The following is a 23030-nucleotide window of genomic DNA, read 5'->3' on the forward strand; positions in this document are numbered from 1 at the left end:
TGTCACGAGTAAAATGTAAATTAAGGAGCAACGACTGAAGAATATCTGATGCCTTTAGATTAAATCGCGCAATTATCGTAAGAAAAATAAACAACACGAAGTATAATCTCAAGTGAGGATAATTTAAATGTGTAAAATTGAACTGGTAGGCATCGCCTCCGCCAATATCGTATTGATGTTTTGTGGGTTTTACGAGGACGTCCGTATCAACTACTCCTGGCTAATACTCAATTCTTTACACGGCTGTCGCAATTATGGCAAACCCCACGGGTGATCTATGTATTCTTTAGCAACAGGCTCGTAATTTCAGATAAGATTATGTGATTCTAATAACTGTAGCATGACCCATTAAGTTTTTGCGAAACAAAAATTGGTACGAAGTGATTTAGATTTTGGATGAGTAATGGTATAGATTTTATCAAGGAATTCAGAAGATTTCTATGCATGTTGGCTGGCGAAATTACACGTACACTTGTCAACTAGTTTTATGAACATATCATGTGTTCGATTATATGAAACATTTTCAAATTTCATTGGTACTGTAATGATACCTAACTAACATAATTATTTATATCATAAAAGTATTTAAGTAGGCAATCATCCACAATATTCAGTGTAATCGTCTTTAATGTTCACTATACGTTTCTAAGGAAACTATTCACATATATATTGATATTTTATTAATTATAAGTTTTTAGTAAACAAATATCTTATCTATAATTAATAGCTCAAATTTTGCAAATATATATATGGCAGTCGCGTCTCATTATAGTGCTAACAAAATTTCAAAATGCTCCACATAACGTGCACAATACACACGTAAAAGTTTTCTATAGTAAGCGTACGAATACTTTTACGAGCCATTGTACATTAAACGTAGCTCCTTTCATTTCCTATGGAAATCTTCCAGTTTCCTACTGGATAGCTTTCCGTCTCCAGATTTCTCTACTTTCTAACATTTTTCCATCGTGCATTAATCAGAGTACGTAATTTGCACCAGAGATAACTATTTAATAAAACGCTTCACCTAACGGGTAACTACGTAAATTTCCCTATAATCGGCTGATCGAACGATGGATCAACATGAACGAATTAATCATACGTGCATCATAGGAGCATTGGTAATGCACGCGTTACTTTTCCTTCTCATTTATTGCTTTCTGGAAGAGCGAGCAAATGTCCACAAGACTGGCCAAGCGTAAATGCGAGCTTCACTCGCAAGCAGGACATCATACACAGGCGTGGCAAGTGAAATGAAAAGAATGACGCATTTTGCAATTTCGTTTTGTCCGTTTCGCTGTGAAAATCCATCGAACGCCACGTGCTACGGAATGCCGATCGAAAAGCTGACAAGCACGAAGCTAACGTGCAACACGAATTCCTCCAAATAGCTAAAGTTGTAGTAATTTAACGTCGTTCGAACCAAGGTATTCTCGATGGTCATTTTTTAATGGAATTCCCCGAGAGACTTTTTTCATCCAGTTGCATTTGTCACCGTCGCCAATTCGTAGGGGATGCGAAGATTTACTTGTCACAGTGGATCCGATGAAAATCTTGAAACCCTATTTGTGTTTCGATATATATATGTATATGTGTGTGTTGAATTATTCATTATAATTTCAAATCAAATAAGCAAATATATACAGAGGATACAACGTATACTACAGAAAAGGAGTTTAATGTAATTGTTTTATTTTGAACTTGAGGTTTATTTGTTGAATAACATTTACATATACTGGGCGATTATTTCTTTTACTTACTTGAACGTGAAAGTAGAAACATAGGACGCGAAAAGGATTCATAATCCGGGAATGTTAACCTTACATCGGAATGTGAAAATAAGCTTCGGGGTATTTTTAATGGAAAAAATTGAGTTTAGGCTACATTGTTGGAAGGTTATTCAATAACATGATTCTTTTTTTTTGTGTGTAACAACGTGTATATCTTGCGTTCTCTCAACTTTGTCCCATCGCAGGAGACTGCGCTGAATTACCGGCACGCAAAATTTACGATTATAAAACGATGTTCCTGGAAAACTCCAGGCGCAACGGTATACTTAATGTATCATAAATTCAATCGCGCGCGCGTGAAAGTCGTTGCAGACATTGTTGTAAAGTTCCAAGTAAAATGAAACTATAAAATACGCATCATTTGGAAAAAGGAATTCCAAGAGACAGGATGCGATAATGTTTCTTGCATGCTAATTAGGAATTCGCGGAAGATTATAATGAACGAGAAGGTACATCGTTTTACTATTTTGATACGGCGCTGGTTATTCTCATAAAACCGAATTAAAATTTCAGAACAAATTTCTGTAAGTTGCCGAGCTTATTAAAACACATCGAATCAAATAAATGTTAGATTATTTTAAAAAGGTAGGAACCTTGCTATACGTGTACTTGTTAAACTTCGATAATAGAATGAAAATTATGATGTCAATTGTTCCAAAAAATTATGTTATTTGATTTGTCCAGAGAGATATGTATCAACAACGGTTATTAATCCATACAAAAATGAAATATCAACTATGACTGAAACATCAGCATCGGGTAAAGTTGTCCTTGGAATAGTATGTCCGATGTAGATGAGTATAAATGGAAAATTACGGTCGTTCCATTTTTCTTCGTAAACACAACAAGAGGAATTTGGTACAAGAGGAAAATGTCTCAAAAAGACGGATATTTTTCGCTACCGGCACGCTCATGCACTCGAAATATTGCAAATGAATGGTCGAAACATTCGAAGGGAATTAAAGATAAATGGAGAGCATAGAAATATGGTTCTTCTCTCCGTTGTAAACAAGGACGTAGATCTTAATTGTTATGTATGTAACATAGAATGACATTCGATAAATGATCCCCAAGCGGAAGATACTATACATGTGTAATTATATGTATTCAGTCGTTGCATTAAAGAATTATTGTTATACTGTATTAAGAAAATGGCAATGAGATACGGCTACATTTTAAGAGAAAATTTTAATGAATATCACGCTCCACTATCGGATTTTATCCGAAGTAACTCGATATGAACAAAAACAACGTATGACTACTAACCATATTTAATGTCAAATAATTCTAGCACGTATGACCGACTGACTATATATAATATTAAATAATTAAATTCGAATTTAATACGTAACGAGTAATTTAAAACAAAGAACAGGTAGCTTCGTGCGTGTATACTTTAGCATTTGAGAAATATGACGCCTGAGATTTATCTTGAAAAATTATTTTTTTTCTTCTCCCTAATTTTATTTATGAATTTCTTCTAATTATTTAAAGGATAGGAATATCTTCAGTTGCAATTTTATGCGATTTAATTTGGATCCCTAGGAAGGATAGGATAAAAATAAATAAATCTTCTTTCTTATCGATCTTTTATTTTTTTACATTTTTATGCACATGCAATTTCCTTATTGTTTCTGTTCTACTGGAAACAACTTCTTATCGATGTTGTATTAAATATATATATATACATATTATTGTCTCTGAAACGATCTTCCCTGATTTTTTGGCTTTATCAATCCTGATAAAGACGATTAAGGCGATTATCAATCCTGAATTAGGTCAATAGCTTATACACGATTGTCTAAAAAGCGATACATTTTGTGAGAATACATATACGAAAAACTTAAGGTATCGGAGTTCTGTCGCCAGTGTCATCCTGCACGAGAAACGAACAAAGATGCATGCAATTATAGTTCTCTAACACACACTACTATCGTTAAAGCTAGGGCTAAATTAGAATACTGACGAGTTTCATACGTAATTGCTATACCTTCTGTGCCCACATTTCGCATACACGATGTACACGATTTATCAAGGTCCATTAAAAATATAATTGACATTCAATATCGTTGACATCGAGATAATTCTTATTACCTTGATACATGATATCCTTAGATTGTACTGAAAAATAATTTTCGCAAATTTTATGTGAATATTTGACTGATATAAATTTAGCAAACTCTAATATTCCTTATGAGCGACATTTCTAAATTATTCTATTCGATCATTAACAATTATTTAAACTCTATAAAACACTCTTGATGGACGAAATTTCAACGATTAAAAATACTAAACAATAAATTAACTAGTGTCGGTTAAGTTTTCTTTCGTTACACGTATAATAATATTATATCTCAGCTAGTATTGTACAAACGTTTCATGTAAAATCTTCTTCTGTGGGTTTGGTCCAAGATAAAACTGTCGTCATTGTAACTATCGTTAACATTAACGAAAATGATAGTTAAAAAAGAAACGATCCGTGAACGGCGAAGGCAAATTTTCTTAAAAAAATATACACGTTGATTCACATGGAACAAACGGTGGGTTTTTATAAAACGCGCTGCCCTGTTTTTCCGTGTAGACTAGATTCGTTGGAAAATACGCGTTGTACCATCACCAATGAAACCTGGAACAAAATTTAACAACATTTAGAAATATAAAATGTCAAAGCTACGGTACTCGTTATTACACAATATTTAACGAAGGAAACAAATTCCGCTTAAGTTCTGCGTCTTTAGTCGTATGAATGTTAATATTAATAAGTGGCAAATTATTCGTAAAAGAATGAATTTGCATAAACATCCACATACTAATTGCAAATAATGTTACTTATATAACTATAACTAATAACTAATATTTATTATAATATTAATATTTACTTCATAAATTTACCAGCTTGCCGTACTCACCTGCTATTGTCTGATTTCTGTGTTTATGTCGTTGATGTAGCTAATCTCCTTCACCTTGATGTTCGGGAAGGTATTAAGGAATTCCAAGACCACGCCGTTAGTCCATCCGAAGCCAGACTGCACGTCGTACTCCCCTCCGCCGCCACTTTTCCCCGGCGTGAGCGAGTCGTACTGCAATTAAGACGCTAATTACACCTAGTAATCACACGTTCTCGTTTCTCAAAGCGACCAGCCCTCGGTCGGGTAATTAAGTCACCGGGTGATCGACAGAGATCTTCCTTGTTAACTTGCGCCGGATCTACTTGCTGTCTTAGACTCTTAGTCAATTTTACAGGAACGTCGAGTTTCGAACATGCCTTGCCACGAGTTTATCACAGTATTCTAATTGTCGACGATATTAATCAATGTTTCGTGGAGAGGATCACGAATAACAGCTAAGCAAAGTTAACAAACTTCACAGTTCGGCAGACTCCATCTTCGCCTTTAATGAAATTCTAGATAATTAGAGGAGACAGAAACTACCCTTCGATTTGTGGATGGTATTTATACTGGTTGCTGAGTAATTGTTTGATAAATTTGAAACCAGAGAGCGGGATTAAAGTGATATTAATCATTTGAGCGTGGGATGAGTCACGTTTCAAATTTAAATGCGAGGAGGAAAAGGAATTTTAAAAGAATGCTTTCGAGTTTCTAATGAACAGATAGATTGGGAATTACAACAAACTAGGCGAATATTGAATGGATTAAAGAATGATAAAAATTAAATAAATTAGCAGCGGTTAATATTAGAATAAGGTATTTAAACGAATATGAATGTTTAAATTTTTGTGACACTGCGAATTATTACAAAATGTGCCAATGTTTCTTCAATTAGCGTTACTCAAGAACAGAGGGTGCTCAAGAATGTTTTAGTCCTTCGGATGTCATTTGCATTTCTTTACGCCAAGTTGTTATAGCTTAAAAGTAAATAAGTGCGTTTAATTCGCGAAAGAGCTGTTCTAGGAAAGGCAGAGTCGGATTAAGATGCAAATCTAATTCTTAAGAATGTACTGGAAGTTTTATGAGAAAGGAAAGATGAATATTTTAAGAATGTGTTAATTACATACTTCTTCTTCTTCTTTTTCGTCTTCTAGATAAAACTTCAAACGCATATTAAACATCCTTAGCAAGTAGCACAAATTAACCGATTTTAGTTTCGATTTTCACATTTTACAGATTATCGGACAGATATAAGCTTCTGTCGAAGAAAAGCGATTTTAGATAGTGACTCGCGTAATTTTCGGTAAAAATAGTCAATTATTTCTCGATAAATTTTCTCTGAAGTTAATAGTTTTATTTCGTTTAATTAGATTAATGTTTATGATCATTCCTGATATTTCTTAAATGTAATTCAGAATTATTGTCGATCGTGGCACGTTGCAATTATAGTATGGCATGGTATAGTATTAAATCTTCTTTCGCGATTCGATATAGCTTCGGCAAAGACCACGCGAACGTCAACTCGACTCAACGGAAAGCTTTTCAATTTAAAGATGATACTCATAATACTATACGCTCGTTATATATCATCATGCCGTTAGTATAATTCACAGCAATTAGAAAATCTTCAATTTTCAATCGGATGAAATTTCCAAGCTATTGTATTTTCTAAAGACTTTGAAATCACTAGATTTCAATAAGAAGAAGACCTTTCTCTCAGTATGCATATATAACTCTACTCTATTTTAATTCGACTCTTTCTTCTCTATTTCTATTCCTTTCTGTCAGCTACAATAAGGAATAGCCCGAGGCACACTCGATCTTTCCAACGAATGTTTTAAATTATCGTTAATTTTCCGTCCTTGACACGTTCGAAAATCTGACTCTTTTACGTGTATCTCAATTTCTCTCCTTCACTCGTTATTTCCTTTTGTCCCTACGGTTCGACAATGTCGTTGAACTACTTCACACGAAGAAATCAATATGCGTTCACAGAATTGAATATACAAAGAGTTCCTCCGTTCTCCTCCATAATAAGTAACGATCTTGGTCGTTAACTGCGATTCAATTTTGCGTTTCTACTTATCAGTGTTAACTGCCTATAGTTAGCGATAATGTATGTCAGTTAATTACCTCGGAATTCCCTATTGGGAAGTTGATTCGGAGATGTATAGAGAAATATATTCTACTTTGAAAATTTTACGCGTAAAGTGGGAAATTCTGGAATATCGAAATAAACTGAAAGAATATCAACTAACGTAGACGAAAAGTTTGCGAAATTTCGCGCATTTCAGTCTCCGTAGAAATCAGTCGATTATTCTGAAAAAAATTAGCCATTCTTTTTTCTCAAATGTGACTGTTTGAATTTTTTGTTTGACCAGTTGGTTTTTTCTAAATCTTAAGTCCCTTTTCTAAATCTTAAAAGAATGAAAATTTTACAAAGTTTGAGTGTTCCTATATTTTTTTCAAAAGCGATTTATGTTCGGGAAAAATATACAGGGTGGTTGGTAAATGGTGGTACAAGCGGAAAGGGGGCGATTCTACGCGAAAAAAGAAGTCGAAAATATAGAACAAAAATGTTTTTTTTATTTTTTTATTTTTTTATTTTTCCATCGAGATAACGATTTACAGTGAGATTCGTTATAACGTACCGCGCGCGTACTGAGCGAAAATTCAAAGTCGATTTTCTCGAAAACAAAGCCTCAAACGAAAAATTTTTATTCTATATTCTCGGCTTCTTTTTTCGCGTAGAATCACCCCCTTTCCGCTTGTACCACCAGTTACCAACCACCTTGTATATGAAAAATTTCTACCGGTTTGCAAATTTATCTTTTTCTTTATCTTTTTCGCTAGGCGAGAGTAACAATTCGCTATTTTTTCGAGCGTACAATGTTCGAATCAATAAACCCGTTAACCGTTGAAAGAAAACTTTTGAAACACAGCCGCCTAAGCTTGGCACTGTCTTGCCCGACGTGCAAAAAAGAAATGCGTGGCAAAAAAACGTATCGATATTTTTCATCGGTAAGCTGCCCGTTGCGAACAAGCTCCATAAATTTCCCTCTGCGTCACGGTATCATGGCCGAAATGAGGTATGGGACGTTCCATGGTTCTCTAGTCTATGATGTTTCCTGCGGTCGGTTCCAGTATCTTTTTCGCGATCGTGTGATATAAAAATGGATGGCAAAAAGAGGGAAGGAGCGAAACGTATAGAGGAGAAAAAACGGACAGAAAGAGACGAGGCTTGACTGGTTCTGACTACGTGAAAATTCATAGCCACGGGTGAAAAATGATGGACAGTGATTCATTCCGTTTTCGAACGTATACGAGCATCCAGTGTGTTTTCTTTCACAGGGGTAGAAGGGAGGGAGAATACTTGAACGTGAATTTATGCATCTATCTTGCGGATCTGATAGACCCTTTTCTGGAGCCAGATATACGTATGTCAGTCAACAAAACGACGCGAAGCTTCGTTTATGGAAACGAAATTGAACAGGTTGTGTCTATTTGTATTTGGTTGGGACAGATGGAACGTTGTACCTCCGAAGTTTGAATATGGCATGTTAATATCATTCACTGTTTCACCGTCAATTATTAATCAAAATAAATTCAGAATCAAAACAAGACGTAAAATTCAATTGGAAAGGTTGAATATGTTCTCTATTCTATCCAGAAAATTGTTTGATGCAGGAATTATTTTAAAGCGAACCGCGAACGGAGAGATTGTAGCAGATCCATGCCAAGAATTATTGAAATTAATTTTATGTTCTATATCGTCATGACAGTAATGAAAACTTTGGTGATATTCAACGTGTGAGAATCCTCCTTGTGTGCTTTACGGGACAACATTTTTCTGCTCGAGTAGAAAAGATTGGACTGTCTTATTTTAAGTCTTCGTGTTTTATCGCAGATATTGTGAAAAAGTGCTTTGATTAAATCACTCTTAGCGAGGGCTCTTTCAATATTCTGAGTCATGGTCTGATGTGTATTACTTTTCTTTTCTTCCTGATTTTAGTTGGAACTAGGATTAACAATTAAGATTTAAAATTCCGACAGGAAGCCGAGAAAACAACAGTTCTTTCTAAAATTTACAGAGTTCTTATCTAGATAAATAAATGTGGCGCTAATACAAGAGAATAGACAATATTGTAACAACTTTTTATTTTTGTTCAAGAAGTGCACCGATTTCCTTCTGAAGTTTAGAAACTTAAAATATTATCTATTCAGTTTTGTTTAGGAATTATGGAGTTACTTGTTTTTACGTTGAGCTCCTATATTTTTCCATCATTTTTCAAGAAAATCGTCTATCGATATGTATATTTATCTTACCTTCTCAAACATTTCCTTATATTCTACGTAGCCAGCGTAATTGGAGCCAAGCCATCTAAATGCCAATTCGTGGGCGAAGTTCACCGCTTCCTCAACCCCTGTCCAGTAGAGACCCATTACAATAAATGATTGTAACGGTGGCCACGCGTTCGGAAAATCCCATTGTTCTCCCGTGTAATTTAATGATGTGGGTGTACCTCCTGTAGGGGAAGAAATGAAAACAAGTTTAATCAACACGGTCTTATTAACCTTATTTGCCTTTATACTTAAATGAACGTAATAATTTCAATTTAATAGAGCTGCCCTAACTCTATGACGATAACTCGCAGAAGCTATTATTTACCTTTAGCCACTAAATAATTTGCTACATCTATATATGAAGGAACAAAATGTCCTGTACTTTTTTACCGTTAACGATGTTATATTAAAATCTTTATAGCGCGATACACGTAACTAAAACTGTAACCAGAAATACATGTTTCACCGAACATAACTATATTAGTAAATAAAAAGGATAACTAGTAAATTAAATAGAATTCAAAACATCGAAAACACCCAGCGAATCTTCAATATTGAAGCTATTAAAGTTACTGGAACTTTAACCACTCGCTGTTTCCAAAGTATTTACACGACTCTGATAAAACTTCTTCGCAAGAAAACGCAAACCTTTCACTTTAGAATCGTTCCTATTTCATGTCGATATGACTCTTCGTTCCCGAGACATCGTCGTTAAAGCGAGCCAATATTTTGTGCATTTCTTTTTTTGTATCTGTCTCGCACCATGTACGGACCTCTCGTTTTTACACGCATCACTGACCTGTCTCACGTGTGTTACCTGTAGGGTGGTCAGTGACAAACGCCATGTAAGCATCTTTTTACTACCACCGCAAACCGACATACGTACGCTCCAAACAAGAAAATATAGATTACGCTTCTGCGAATTAGGCTATGATTAGGCATCCAATCCATTCAGCATCTCTCGTGGCTTAAGTGCAAACGCTTTAAACTTATCTATCTTGGTATTGAAATATCGATGTGAAACAAAAAGCAATATCAAAGACATGCTTTTTACTATTTTGCCGAATGGTTTTTGCCAAAAATTTTCAAGTTCCTTCGTACGTATTTCCACTGGAAATTGGAAACGGGGAACTTTCAAGCTTAAAGCCGAAGCTGTTAAGCTGGATAATGGAAGGTGTGTCGGCATGAATGTGATGTGTAACTAACCAGAAATCGCGGGTTGAATTGTTAATTATGATAATTTGCAGAGCTTAGAGCGACGTGCATTTCGTGCAGCGAATAATTCATTATGATCGTAGTAGAGCAGGGAGAAATGAAATATTCCCGTTTCGAACGAAATCGCAAAAATTAAATTTACACAGTAAATAAGAGAAAGAATTTAGGGAACTATATTCGATGCATGACATGCAGTGTGCGGCTGACTAAACCGACGTTTAACAATACTGTTCGCGCATTCTACGAATGATAAAGGTTCTCCTTTTTGTGTAACCAAAGACGCAAAAGCATGCAACTCTTTATCTCTTATCGCAATTCCATTCGATTTCATTCTTATAGGAAATAACCTTTAACCACGGAATCCTCGAAAAGCATCCTTTGTATTTTCCTTTTCATCGCTTCCCTTTTAAACTTTTAAACCTTTAACCGTGAAATCCCTCAAAAGCATTCTTCGTATTTTTCTCTTTGCCGCTTTCCCTTTACGCTTTTAAGCGGAGGACACCAGAAGATGCGTGCCATTATTCATCGAAAAGGTTGAAACACGAATGAAACTCGTTAAATTTCTTTCCACTTTGAAGTACCCAACGTTTATAAAAGCCTATGCGACTGACTTCGACTTTTTAATTGCGAAAACTTACCCAAGAAAGTGTCGATATTCTGTGTCTTGAGATATTTCACAATGGATAACGCGTAGCGCTCGCGTTGTAAGCGATTGTAACTTCGAGTGTAGAGTGGCGCAAGATTCGACGGATAAAACGCGTGCCTAGGTTTCGCGTTCTTCATGTCGTAGTCCAGCCATGTTCCTTCTTCTTCGTTCCATAGAACATTGTCGATAGCCATTTGGAGTTGCGACGCTACTTTATGATAATACTGGGATTTCTAGAAAATTACAAGTTATATATTAATATAAATCTAATACAAAATTTATATAAATATTTATTGACTTCTACGTTATATATTATTTTCGTCTTTTTGTATCGTGTGTATCATAAAAGAAGCGGATTTAAAAAATACCATACTATATGTACATCGCATTGTACATTTTATATCTAGAAAAAGAATGTATGTACAATTGTATGTTGAACAAGACCTAAGATGACTGAAACCTTTAGAAAGCTTATTGTTTCTTATTTCGTCCAGTTCCTATAAATCCAATTATTTCGAGAAATTGGATACAGTTTCTACAAGAAAGATTGATTGCAATCAGAAAAAGAGTACGAAGCAAAAGAAGATTAAATTTACTTAACCGAGTGCGAACACATTCCCCTTCAATTAGTTTCAGATAACGATCTTATAATATTATGTTAATTATATCGACCAACCTCAACCACGAGAAATTTAATATTACATAAGCTTGCATAGAAATCAGTTTTATCTAACGTTTTCCATTAACATTTTTGTCCACGTTCCTTTCACATATTTTTTTTAATTAGCATACCATTTTCATTCTTCATTTCACTCTCGGGTTTAACGACTACTAGACATGGCGTTAGAATTTTTAATTACATATTTCAAGAACAAACTACTACGTATGCACATAATGAACAAACAACGTTAGTTTGTAAAGAAATCTCCTCTATGTATGTGTATTGCATATAATCCTATTTTATTGGATAATTATGATAATCTCACTCCAGTAAATAGAACATTTCTAGAGCTAATTTTTGTAGGTATTCTTCTTTAGGTTCTTTAGATGTATCTTTAGATTTGTCTTTAGATTATCACATTTCTAATGATGATAATTTCTCTAGATTCTTTACATTGGGATAAAATTTCTAAATAATCAGATTATGACAGGTGGCTTATCCACTTGTCATATAAGTTTCTCTGGATTAGGCTTCTCTGGAGCCCTTCGAACTCTACCAATATATTAGAACAACATCGGGCAGGCGAGTTTATGGAGAGAATTTGAACAAAGCTCGGTTTCGCAATGAATGCTCCACGGCTTACCGCATTGTTTCCAAGCAGACTGTGAAATTCGCCGAGGAGCCGGGCGTTTTGTTGCAGAATCGCATTAAGGTCGACAGGTATAATGTGCTGCGTAGAGATATTCAGTAAACTGAGCGTTCTGTTATTGTTGTCCGCTATACACCACCTGTTGGAGAAGTCCCAGCCACTTTCGGCGCCTGCTTTTATATTGTTGTAGAAGAAATCCCGAGACTTTTCGGGCAGTAGTTGCGCCTGTTCGTAGTCTTCCCTGATATCAAAAAAAGAAAACAAGTACACGCATGTATGAGTAAAAATAGACAAATCGAAGGATCGAGGGATCGGAGGATCAAGAGGTTAAAGAACGAGGAATCAAAGGATTCCCAGATGGACAGATCGAAAAATCAAAAAATTCCAATGCCGACAGTGCGAAGAATCGAGAGATACCGAGGTGACAGGATTGGCGGATTCACGAATTTCCTTGAACTGATAAATAATCGCCAATAATTCTTTACTGAGAAAACAAAACCATCTTTTCAGCAATCGATCAAAATTTAAGATGCTAGTCCTCGATTTCCATCAAACATTTTTTCACTGTAAACACAGCTACGCGTCGCGTATCATAATCATTCGCGATATGTCGTGACAACGTAAACCAAACATCAATGTAAATCAGGTCAAAGGTATAGCAGTTTCAGAGTACTCTCTCCCTAATGCTAAGTTGTATAAGATCATCGTTTCTACGTGAGCGAAATACAAACACAAATTTGGCAAACTTTGAACGCAACTGCATTCGAAATTCATGTATGAGGAGCATGAATATGGCCATAACTCGTGAATCCGTTATTTGCATTTGATTATGCCGCATCATAGTAACAGTTCTAAGGAGCTGAAACATTTGAATAATTTCCATTGTAGTTTCAAGGTGTGCATTTGTCGTAACAAATTCGAAGCTTATATACCAGTGTACGTGCTTTGAATGTAATTTCGTTTACCACTATGCAAATCCATTTCGAAAGTTAATTCATTTCTATACATTGACATTGAAACAATAAAATTGACGTGTAGGATGTTATTTCATATTGATCACTCCATTCTAAGTCATGTCGTTATCTTTGGAAGAAAGTAGATCGAACTTAAGATGACATACATTTAAAAAAAAACACGTCGGTTTATCGAATTAAATACTTCGTTAATGGAAAAGTTTACATTCGAGATCTTATGGAAGATAAACTGTATTTTTATCTATGGCAACGTCGTGGTTTTCGTTATCTAAGATTAGGAATCATGCATGCTTATATACGAAATGTAAATATCCAAAACGATCTCAAATGAAATTAAAAATTAACCTGTAACTTTCCGGTCGAGGTCTCGTGCTGTTGACGGCATAGTGTCCCATTTTGTACGTTCTCCCGTTTTTTTTTACGTCGATCATCCTTTTCTGTTGCCAGAAAGCAAACTCACTTTCCAAGGTCGGTATAACTTTGCGCAGATAATCGTAGTCCCCAGTAAAGTCCAAGTATTTTGATACCTATCAGTCAAAATCAGACATTATTATATGTACAATATCTTTTACAGAACGTAATTGTAGTGTAGAATTCATTTGTAGAACCTACTATGCAATAACAAAATTGGCACTTGCAGACGTCAATCTTTATAAGGTCATTTAATTATTTCAAAAGTTTTTGAAATATATATTAAAAAATATAAAATATATATTTATAATATATTTATATAATAAATAATATAAAATATAAAAATATATTAAATATATATTTAAATATATATAATATGTATATATATTATATATATATACATAACTAAATATGTAATAAATTAATATATATTTTAGAGTTATTTAACATTTCTTGAGTTCGAATTACGAATGATCAAAGTATTCGAACTGGTTATTATAGTAATTTGAGCGCTACTCGGGCGCCTCCAGTACAAATCGAGCAAAATCGTAATTTATAAACGTTGGTATATGTCCATGTCCAGCAAACTTCCGCGATATTTGCGATTGTTGTTCAGAACTTCGGTATCTTTGAAATAAACAGGCGTAGCTGCAATCGGACTATTCTTACCGAAAACACATTGGAGGAGCTGATATTTGGAAGTAGAAATTCTGCCGTATCGAACTTTTCGAGTGCGGTACTACGGAACAAAGTTTCGAAACGCGCGTCATAGACTACAATAGTCTTGGCTAGCGGATTTATTCCACTAAACATTTCTTCCCGCCATAAAAGCACTGTTACCTGAACTTTTTTATTTTGATACATTAACTCGTCAACTATCTTATCTCTGGATTTTCCGTTTTCGAATTTTACAAAGAATCAAGTCTATCAAATTTATCTTACTTGATTAGCGTTTTCTGGTAAAACGACTCGATATTTTTAATTGAAACATCCAACAGAGATCGCGTTAAAAAATTTCAGACCAACCTCTTTATCTCGATCGAGTTTAAAAGATTCTGAAAATAAAAAATGAAATATCCGAAGTACAATTCCAAGAGGAATGCTCTTCGTCTTGTCAAAGAGTTGGTTGGAAGAACCGTATACATTCACGGCAATCTTTTTACCAGATTCTGAAATCTTCATACGCTGAGGGAAATAATTTTCTCCGCGTGAACTAAAAGAGTTTGCACAAGCACGATTTTCGTGGCTCTCGCGGGTTTTCTGAGTTTATTCAAACGAGTGCACCGAGAGTGACTCTAAATTTCACGAGTTAGACTCTTCGCCATGAACCATATTTCTTTTCCTCCTTTTCTCATTCTTATAAAAGGCCGCGTTTATTTCCTAGAAATGCAAAGACCTGTTCAAGTTATTCGGTTCACGTGCTTCTGCGCAAACAACTTCTATTTCTCTGTTTTTGGTAATATCAAATTTATTTGTCAAGGTAAGCGGTAAAAAATGTTTCACCATTCTTATATAATTAAATTGAATTTCAAATTAAAAAATCCTTTGTTCGACTAAGATTACTCGACTCCAAGTTCGCTTATTGAATTCCCTATAACAGAAGTCCGACAAACTTAATTTCTCTTTCATTTCAATCCTTGCAACGTTATACCTACAACAAAACCGATAATAATAGCAGCGAGCCGACATTCGTCAACCGCGAGATATTAATATCTTTTTCACGGTACTCCATTGCACCAAGGAGAGAAAGAAACAGGAAAATTCAACAATTTCACTATGAAAGGACCACTATGGTTATATCGATCTCGGTCTTAAATTACAGACATTTTCCGACTATTGAGTTTCCCCAACTCAATTGTGTGGAAATCTTTCAGTGCTAGTCTCGCCACACCACAGGAAAGGAAATACGAAAACTTTTAGCCGATGTTGCCTCGAGGAAGTCGAGTTTCAGGCAACTTTAAAATTCTTGTTCCCGCGAAGTCTCTGCGACAAACCGAGTGCAGGATTCGACGATTATAACCCTCAGATGCTGTATCATTCGCGTCGCTCGTAGAAATTTCGAAGGACAAGCTATTATCTGCCGCGGTCAAATGACCTTCAAATTCGATGGAATATGTCTCGATGAGATAGAAAACCGATGCTAATTGACATTCCAAACAACATTATCGTTTAGTGGCGTCCACTCGACCTGGCGGTCGAGCAGATTTATTTTTCGTGAAAAAAATAATTCCTTTCGTCGATTCGTAGTTATAGCGAATTTTCGGGGGGAAAACAAATCTTCGACTAGGACGAGGGGGCTGCTACCTGTTACGTAATTTTACAGAAATTCCAAAATACAAAATGCATAAGTTGCTACGATTACTCACAAAAATTAAGCGAACTACGTGTATTGCATCGTTCGTTTATTCGTACATCACATTTTGCACGATTTTTTCTCTTAAATTATTATGAGAAATATTTGTTATTGTTATAACGATGGCTAACGGACCAAAACAAAAAAAAAAGAGAGAAAAAGAAAAAGAAAAGAAAAGAAAAGAACGAATCTGTTTGCGATTTGATAGATCCTACATATTTGGGATGCTACGTACATATGTACACGGTTGAGAGAGGAAAACGAGTTTAAAGTCAATATGGAAAGGTATGACGTACCATGAGATGTATTAGGGGTGGTTGGCTCCTCATGAGGTAATAAATTCTACCACCGTTGGGTATGAACCCATATTTCTGCACCATGTATAAGAAATTGTCTATCATTCCCCTGGCAGTTTGATACATGTCGGATAACAGTAGCCCTTCAATCACCCAGTAACTGTCCCAATAGTAAAACTCTGTTGGGATAAAAGAACATTGTCAAAGTATATTTTAGTACTTCTGGCATTTTTACAGATTCGCGTTTAAAATCTTACGATTTATAGGGGTCAAATCAAGTATATTTTTGCATCGGTGAAAATTTCAAATTTTTGGTAATTTGTTTCAAAATTGACCACTTCGGAATACCATACTTTGTACCGCTACTTAATTTGCATACCGTTCGTGATTTATTATTAATATATTCGCTGGCGGTCGTATATCAGCTGATCGTTCGAGTCAATCGGATTATATGTTAAACATGAAATACAATAGAGTGAAACATACAGCTGAACCTATGGTATCGAGTTGTACAAAGTACAATGGACGACAAGTTTTATCTTCATTACAATTACAAAATAGGCATAGTTAAAAACTAAAATTCAAATATTTGTTGCAAATGTAATATTTTACAAGCAAATAAAAAGAGATTAAACGAAGTAAGAATACTAAACTTTTTGACAAATAAATAATTTAATGTTTAGCAGGTCTTTAGCGGTAAAAGTTACTGGAATCTGTATGACGTATTAGAAATTGGAAAATTTATTTTACCTTTGAAACGACCACCAGGAATTATTAAACCATTGGGCACGTAAATCAGACTATGCCTATCCGGCTGCCTGGCAACTTCAGGATTCACCTTCCTCGCCAATTTCTTCCAAATTTCGTTCAGATCTTTCACCCACTCGTAGTACTTGGGTTCTTGGATGCGTTGCAAGATCGAGGGATTATTCGTCCAGTCTGACAGTGTCCAGTTTACTAGCTCGTTCGACGCGACGAAATTTTCATTAACATACTGAGTCAGCTGGCTTTTAGTCGGTTTGTTGTTTGTTTCTTTCATCAACTCGTAGAAGCTGTAGGGAGTGAAAAGAAACACGATCGTCTAGTTAGGCAATCATAATAATGAGATGTAAAGAAAATCTATCAGAAAGATTCACTAGTATAATGCTGATGATAAATATTCTTTTTTATTAAAAGATCGCTTTAAGAGAAAATAGCATTCCTTAACTCCAGAATTATTAAACTGCAGATTTTTTATGCACTTTTGAGAAATTGGAATGTGGAAAATTACACAGAATACACATAATATGAAAAAATATAAAAAACATCCAAAGTATAGTGGTTTCCATAATATTTAGTAGGTAAATCAATTTTCTATCAAAGTTCTATCTTTTAACTGGGTTTCTCAAAAGTATGAATTTGCATAAAAATCCGCAGTCTAATAATTAATGACCTGCAATGGATGAGATTGTAATTGAAGTGCCATGCTGGTGTTATAAATTTCCATTTTACATATTTCTGTTCGCAGAAACGTATAAGACATAAAATAAAACTTTTATCTACATCTAATATATTCATAATTTAGCCTTGCTCCTGATACAGGAACGATCAGTTCCATTGATCGTTAACACTAACCTTACGATGAGCTTTACGTTCTTCCCGAATTCGCTTTACAATGCTCATAAAACGAGAGAGAATTTCGCGTTCCGTTCGAGCCAGCGAAAATTGCCAACCGTATCTCTCGAACGAGACATTCGCCCAAAATGATGTTCGCTTTATGCCGGTGGGTTGACCACGGAAAACGAATTGATCACCAAGAAAATTGCGAAAAGGTGCAGACGTTCTATAGTTCTCGATACGTTCTTCCACATTCTACAAGTAGCGAATTGTAAGAATTTTATGCATTTCCAAACTTTTTTCTCTTGGCAACACAATGTCGTGAGAACTTTCATCTTTGAATGGAGAAGAAAGATTGATTGATCGTGCATTCATCGCCGCAACAAGCTTTGTGTCGTTTTCAACCGAATCGTATTCTTCCATTGTTGAGAAATCTTTCAACTTGAGAAAGATTTGAAAGAATCATTGATACGCGTGATTACTTGTTTCCATCGTATGTGAATAATTTTCTTAAAATGTTAAAAATGCTTTCCTTGGTTCGAATTAAAACAGAGGTATTGAAATATCGAAGATTCCAGAATCGCAGCAGAGTTAAGAAAGGGAAAATTGTTAAAGAGGACAATATTTAGAAAACTGGGGACTGCTGATAGATTTATCGAGACAATTAATTTTAACGATCTTAAAAATTTCACGTTTCAGCTATCTCATAATCGCAGGAATTTATAGTTTCCCCAAGTACTTGTTATTTTATCGGGTAAAACTTTTATTCGCTTGCAGTAGCGGTTATTTAATAGATATGGTTATCGCAAGATCGAATTGGGCTGCATTCGACGATAGGATAAGTTCACGGAGTAATCCGCTACGATGGAAGTGGACGAAAGCGAACGTAGCCGAGTATCGTAAACTGGATACTATAAAAGTCCCAGTAAACGGAGTGATTTAACGTAGGAACAATTTAAAAACGCGTCTGGTCACCGTGATTTCGTTTTCGGAGCGATCGTAAATTGCAGACGGCTTTGTGCCGCTTATTCATGTTACGCGGAAAGAAAGAAGGAACATTGGAATTTTACCTTAACACTAGGTTTACGGGTGTTTCGTATATACCTATCTCTACGAGCACCTGTCAATTTGACGGGTAAACGAAAATACACATTTTTCTTTAAAAAATCGATTTATTCAAATTAAGTCTGAAAGGAACAATATTAGGCTTCACGTTTAAATAAATTATTAATAAATAAAAAGTCTTTTTTTAAATTATCACTAAAAAAATAACAATAACATTAACACTAGGTTTGCGGGACCCGCCAATTTGACGGATTTTGAACTTCGAAATGAAATATCTCAAGAACCATAGCATTAATTTTAACTATTTTGCACTTTCCGAATTATGGAACAGGTTTATAAGTAATAGCCAGGCTTGTTATAAGCCATATGAAAATATTTCGATAGATGAGCAATTATTTCCAACGAAAGCCCGGTGCAGATTTACACAATATATGCCGAATAAGCCCCATAAATTTGGCATTAAATTTTGGTTAGCAGTTGACGTCCAAACAAAGTATATTTTGAGTGATTTCCCTTATATGAGGAAAGATGAAACTCGATGCTCAATACCGTTGAGCGAGTTTGTAACACTAAAATTAGTCGAACCATATTTACAACGAGGCAGAAATATAACGACAGACAATTTCTTTACAAGCATCCCGCTAGTTAAAAAATTGCTAGCACAAAAAACAACTTTGGTTGGGACCATCCGGTCGAATAAAAGAGAACTGGCAAAACCAGCGAAGGAAAAAAAGGACAAGATGACTTTGTTTTCCTCAGATTTATATAAATCAGAAAACTGCACACTTACTGTGTATAAAAGTAAACCTAAAGTAAAAGTCCTGCTTCTAAGCACCAAACATACAGGTGTACGAAGAGAAGATAATTATAATCGTGTTCCAGAAACCATTGCTTTTTACAATAAAACAAAGTTTGGTGTGGACGTCGTTGACCAAATGGCACGCAAATATAGTGTGAAAGCAGGGAGTTTCCGATGGCCCCTTCAAGTCTTTTTCAATATTTTGGATTTGGCAGCGATAAACGGGTGGATATTATATAGAAAGTGCATCAGATTGAAATTATTCAGAAAGGAATTCATATTTTGTTTAGCCGAGGACTTAGCTGGAGAAAACAAGAAAAACATTTGCCAAAGATCAGACGCTTCATTTCTGTCACCTTCAAAGTCAGAAGTGCGAAAAAGTTGCCAAGTGGGTTATTGCAAAAAAATAGAAGTAATAATTATTGTATATATTGCAAAAAGATCATATGCGGAAAATGCACAAACAACATTCAGTATATTTGCAAAAAATGTGCTCAATACATATGATTACCCTATACCGTTAATGTTATTGTTATTTTTTTAGTGATAATTTAAAAAAAGACTTTTTATTTATTAATAATTTATTTAAATGTGAAGCCTAATATTGTCCTTTCTGACTTAATTTGAATAAATCGATTTTTTAGAGAAAAATGCGTATTTTCGTTTACCCGTCAATTTGACGGGTCCCGTAGAGATAGGTATACTACATATGATACAGATTTCGAAAATTAGAAAGCCTAGAAAAGAATAATTTTGTGTATAAATTCTTTAGATGAAATGATTAATTTACGATGCAAAATGGTTAAAATTGGTGCTATGGTTTTTGAGATATTTCATTTCGAAGTTCGAAATCCGTCAAATTGACGGGTCCCGTAAACCTAGTGTTAAGTGAAATGAAGCTCACTCTACTATTTAAGATCACAAAATATCGAGCAATTGTCTCGTTTGTGTGTATTCTTTTATTCAGAAAAATGAAATGTTATTACTGATTTATGCTGAGTTGATAATAATTATACGACACACTCGATGGAACGTTTACGATATTAAAAGAAATTCTGTTCGATAGCAACAAGTTTTAATTGCGTTAAAAAAATCGTTGGTCGAACTTACTTGGCGAGAGTTATTTCAGGGTCGTTTATCTGTTGAAGATCGACGAATGTCTTACTGTCGCTGTAGATATTAGATAGCTGCACAGTTTTCAGTAGTTCTCCGGTACAATAGATCTCACTGGAAAATAAAAATAAATAAATGACAAATCTATCGATCTGGAATCATCGTATTTGTCTTGTGTACTATTCTTACATAATTTCTTAGATAACAGCGTTTTCAAACGTAATATCAGAATTATAAACGTAGTTATAATGAGTTATCGCCGCAGCCGTAGACAATAGCATGAATCGATAATCTGATTACATTGATCAACTGTTCGCTAAACCGATTAACTCGCGATCCGATTTTGGTCGTATTGAAAGATCATTCGGCAAGGAATAAACACAAAGTCTATTAGAAAATCCTAATCAAATTCCATTTTATTACAACCGTACACACGGTACATTAAACCGATGACATTTATATAGCTATTACCGATGAACACATGCATGTATATACGCGTAAAGGCTAGCGAAACACATACGCATATATAAAACATAAATCAATTTGCGTTTCGTGGCTCTGATTCTGACGTTATTTGATAGTTAAAAGGCAATGATTTAACATTTTAATAGCATATAATTGACGCCCTATGGGGAATAATTGCGCTATAAACACGAAATGTAAGTATTTTGTGTTACGACATACGTTTTCGTGTTACGACGCGATCAATTCAATCTCGGTAGAAAACTATTGTTTCTACCTCCGACTAATATGCTCGTTTTATCTATCGATCTGCGGTCTTATCTCAGCTTTATCACACGACGTTTAAAGAGCGAAACCTCGAGAATCGTGTTTATGGAATACATTGCCGTTGGAAACAACTTTTATCTGCTTCCATCGAATCACACGAGACCATCCAACCGGAGATTCGTTGAATTTCACGGCGCATGCACGCGCACTAGAATAAAAAGGTTTGTTTCTACAAGTCACGGTAAATTTCGAGATTATAAAATTCTGTTCGTAGAGAAGTCCGGTCCATGTCAATGAACGTTTCATTGTCACCGTACAATTGATATATTTCTTGTTTAATTTAATATTTCCTTGAAAGAGAAGAAAACAGAGGAATCCTGTGCCGAGATCTAGAAAAATCGCCCGATTTTCCCTGACGTTATCGTTTTCGTTTGAAAAAAAAAAAAAAAAAAAAGAAAGAAGAAATAAAAAACCGAGTGTCCTCCACCTCTTTCAGCTTTCGAAATCCTTTTATCTTTTTTGATCTTGCATTGCATTTTTTCTCTCTTCCCTTCGAAAGGTGAAAAGAGAGCAACGACGATAACGTAACTACCGCTGGTTGCTACACCCTAGATTTCATACTAACCACCGCGAGTCACAAAAGAAGAAAAAAGGAAAAGGGAAGAAGAAAAAAAGATATTACGGAGCTGTCGAGGTTGTCGACCTTCGTCATTCTGTTACAGTTTCCCTTTCTACCGGATATATACGAGCGTTTTATCTTTGGCTTTGGTTCAGAGAAAGCTATCGGAAGTCTACTTTTGATTGATGGAATCTTGTTGCTCGAGCTTTCAAAACTCCTAATGGATGACACACTTTTCTTTTTTCACAGTTCGACAGATACGTGTGCACGTTAAAATATACGTGTATCCAAGCGTTTTTCTCCCATGGGACGTACTAATCCTAAAAGTAAATGTACGTAATGCTAGATTTCCTGTATCTTTTGTCGTTATCGTCGTGGTACTATATTTTTCTTGATTGAAAATAGCAAAGCGTTAAAACTCGTTATTAACAGTCCACAGTCTTCGGGAAATGTAAGAAAATATTATACGGCGTAGAACATGTAAAATTATAGAGAGAAAGATAAAAATATAGAGGATACTACGAGAAGGTGGACGATGAAACAAATCACGATCATTCCATATCGGGGTGGTCGCCTCTCTATGGAGGAACCACTTCTTCAATCGTTTCGAGAATATTTCGGATAAGGCAAGCCGTTTCACCCGAGCCATGAATTTCTTTAGAGGCTACCTGCTTCCTCTGTTATCGTTTTATCGTTTGGCCGGATGTACCTTCGTCAAACTTGTACGTGAATGTCCGATAGAGAATTATGCACCCGTTTGGGATCGAAATTTCTTCGCAATCCCGTCATAAAAATTCCTATACATGTTTCATGAACCCTCAAGCTACGTATATATTTTGCATATAATGAAAATTTATAAAGTAACTTTAGGAAACGCGAGAT

The 23030-nt window shown here is 35.1% G+C and overlaps 1 protein-coding gene across 6 annotated transcripts in view; it reads right to left on the reverse strand.

The window, feature by feature from the left end:
- Window positions 1–3362: 3362 nt before the first annotated feature.
- The window catches only part of LOC126873059 (trehalase), an 87515-nt gene continuing 67847 nt past the window's right edge, over window positions 3363–23030 (reverse strand). For all 6 annotated transcript variants that reach the window (XM_050633544.1, XM_050633543.1, XM_050633542.1 and 3 more), the window contains 9 exons: window positions 20798–20914; window positions 16978–17279; window positions 16228–16406; window positions 13513–13694; window positions 12188–12434; window positions 10876–11116; window positions 9005–9204; window positions 4700–4870; window positions 3363–4416 (listed from right to left, as the gene is read on the reverse strand). In XM_050633544.1, the coding sequence (XP_050489501.1) occupies window positions 4703–4870; window positions 9005–9204; window positions 10876–11116; window positions 12188–12434; window positions 13513–13694; window positions 16228–16406; window positions 16978–17266 (1506 nt within the window). In that variant the 5' untranslated portion in view covers window positions 17267–17279; window positions 20798–20914 and the 3' untranslated portion in view covers window positions 3363–4416; window positions 4700–4702. The remainder of the gene's footprint in view (window positions 4417–4699; window positions 4871–9004; window positions 9205–10875; window positions 11117–12187; window positions 12435–13512; window positions 13695–16227; window positions 16407–16977; window positions 17280–20797; window positions 20915–23030) is intronic.

The sequence above is a fragment of the Bombus huntii genome, chromosome 14 (assembly GCF_024542735.1).
Source record: "Bombus huntii isolate Logan2020A chromosome 14, iyBomHunt1.1, whole genome shotgun sequence".
NCBI lineage: Eukaryota > Metazoa > Arthropoda > Insecta > Hymenoptera > Apidae > Bombus > Bombus huntii.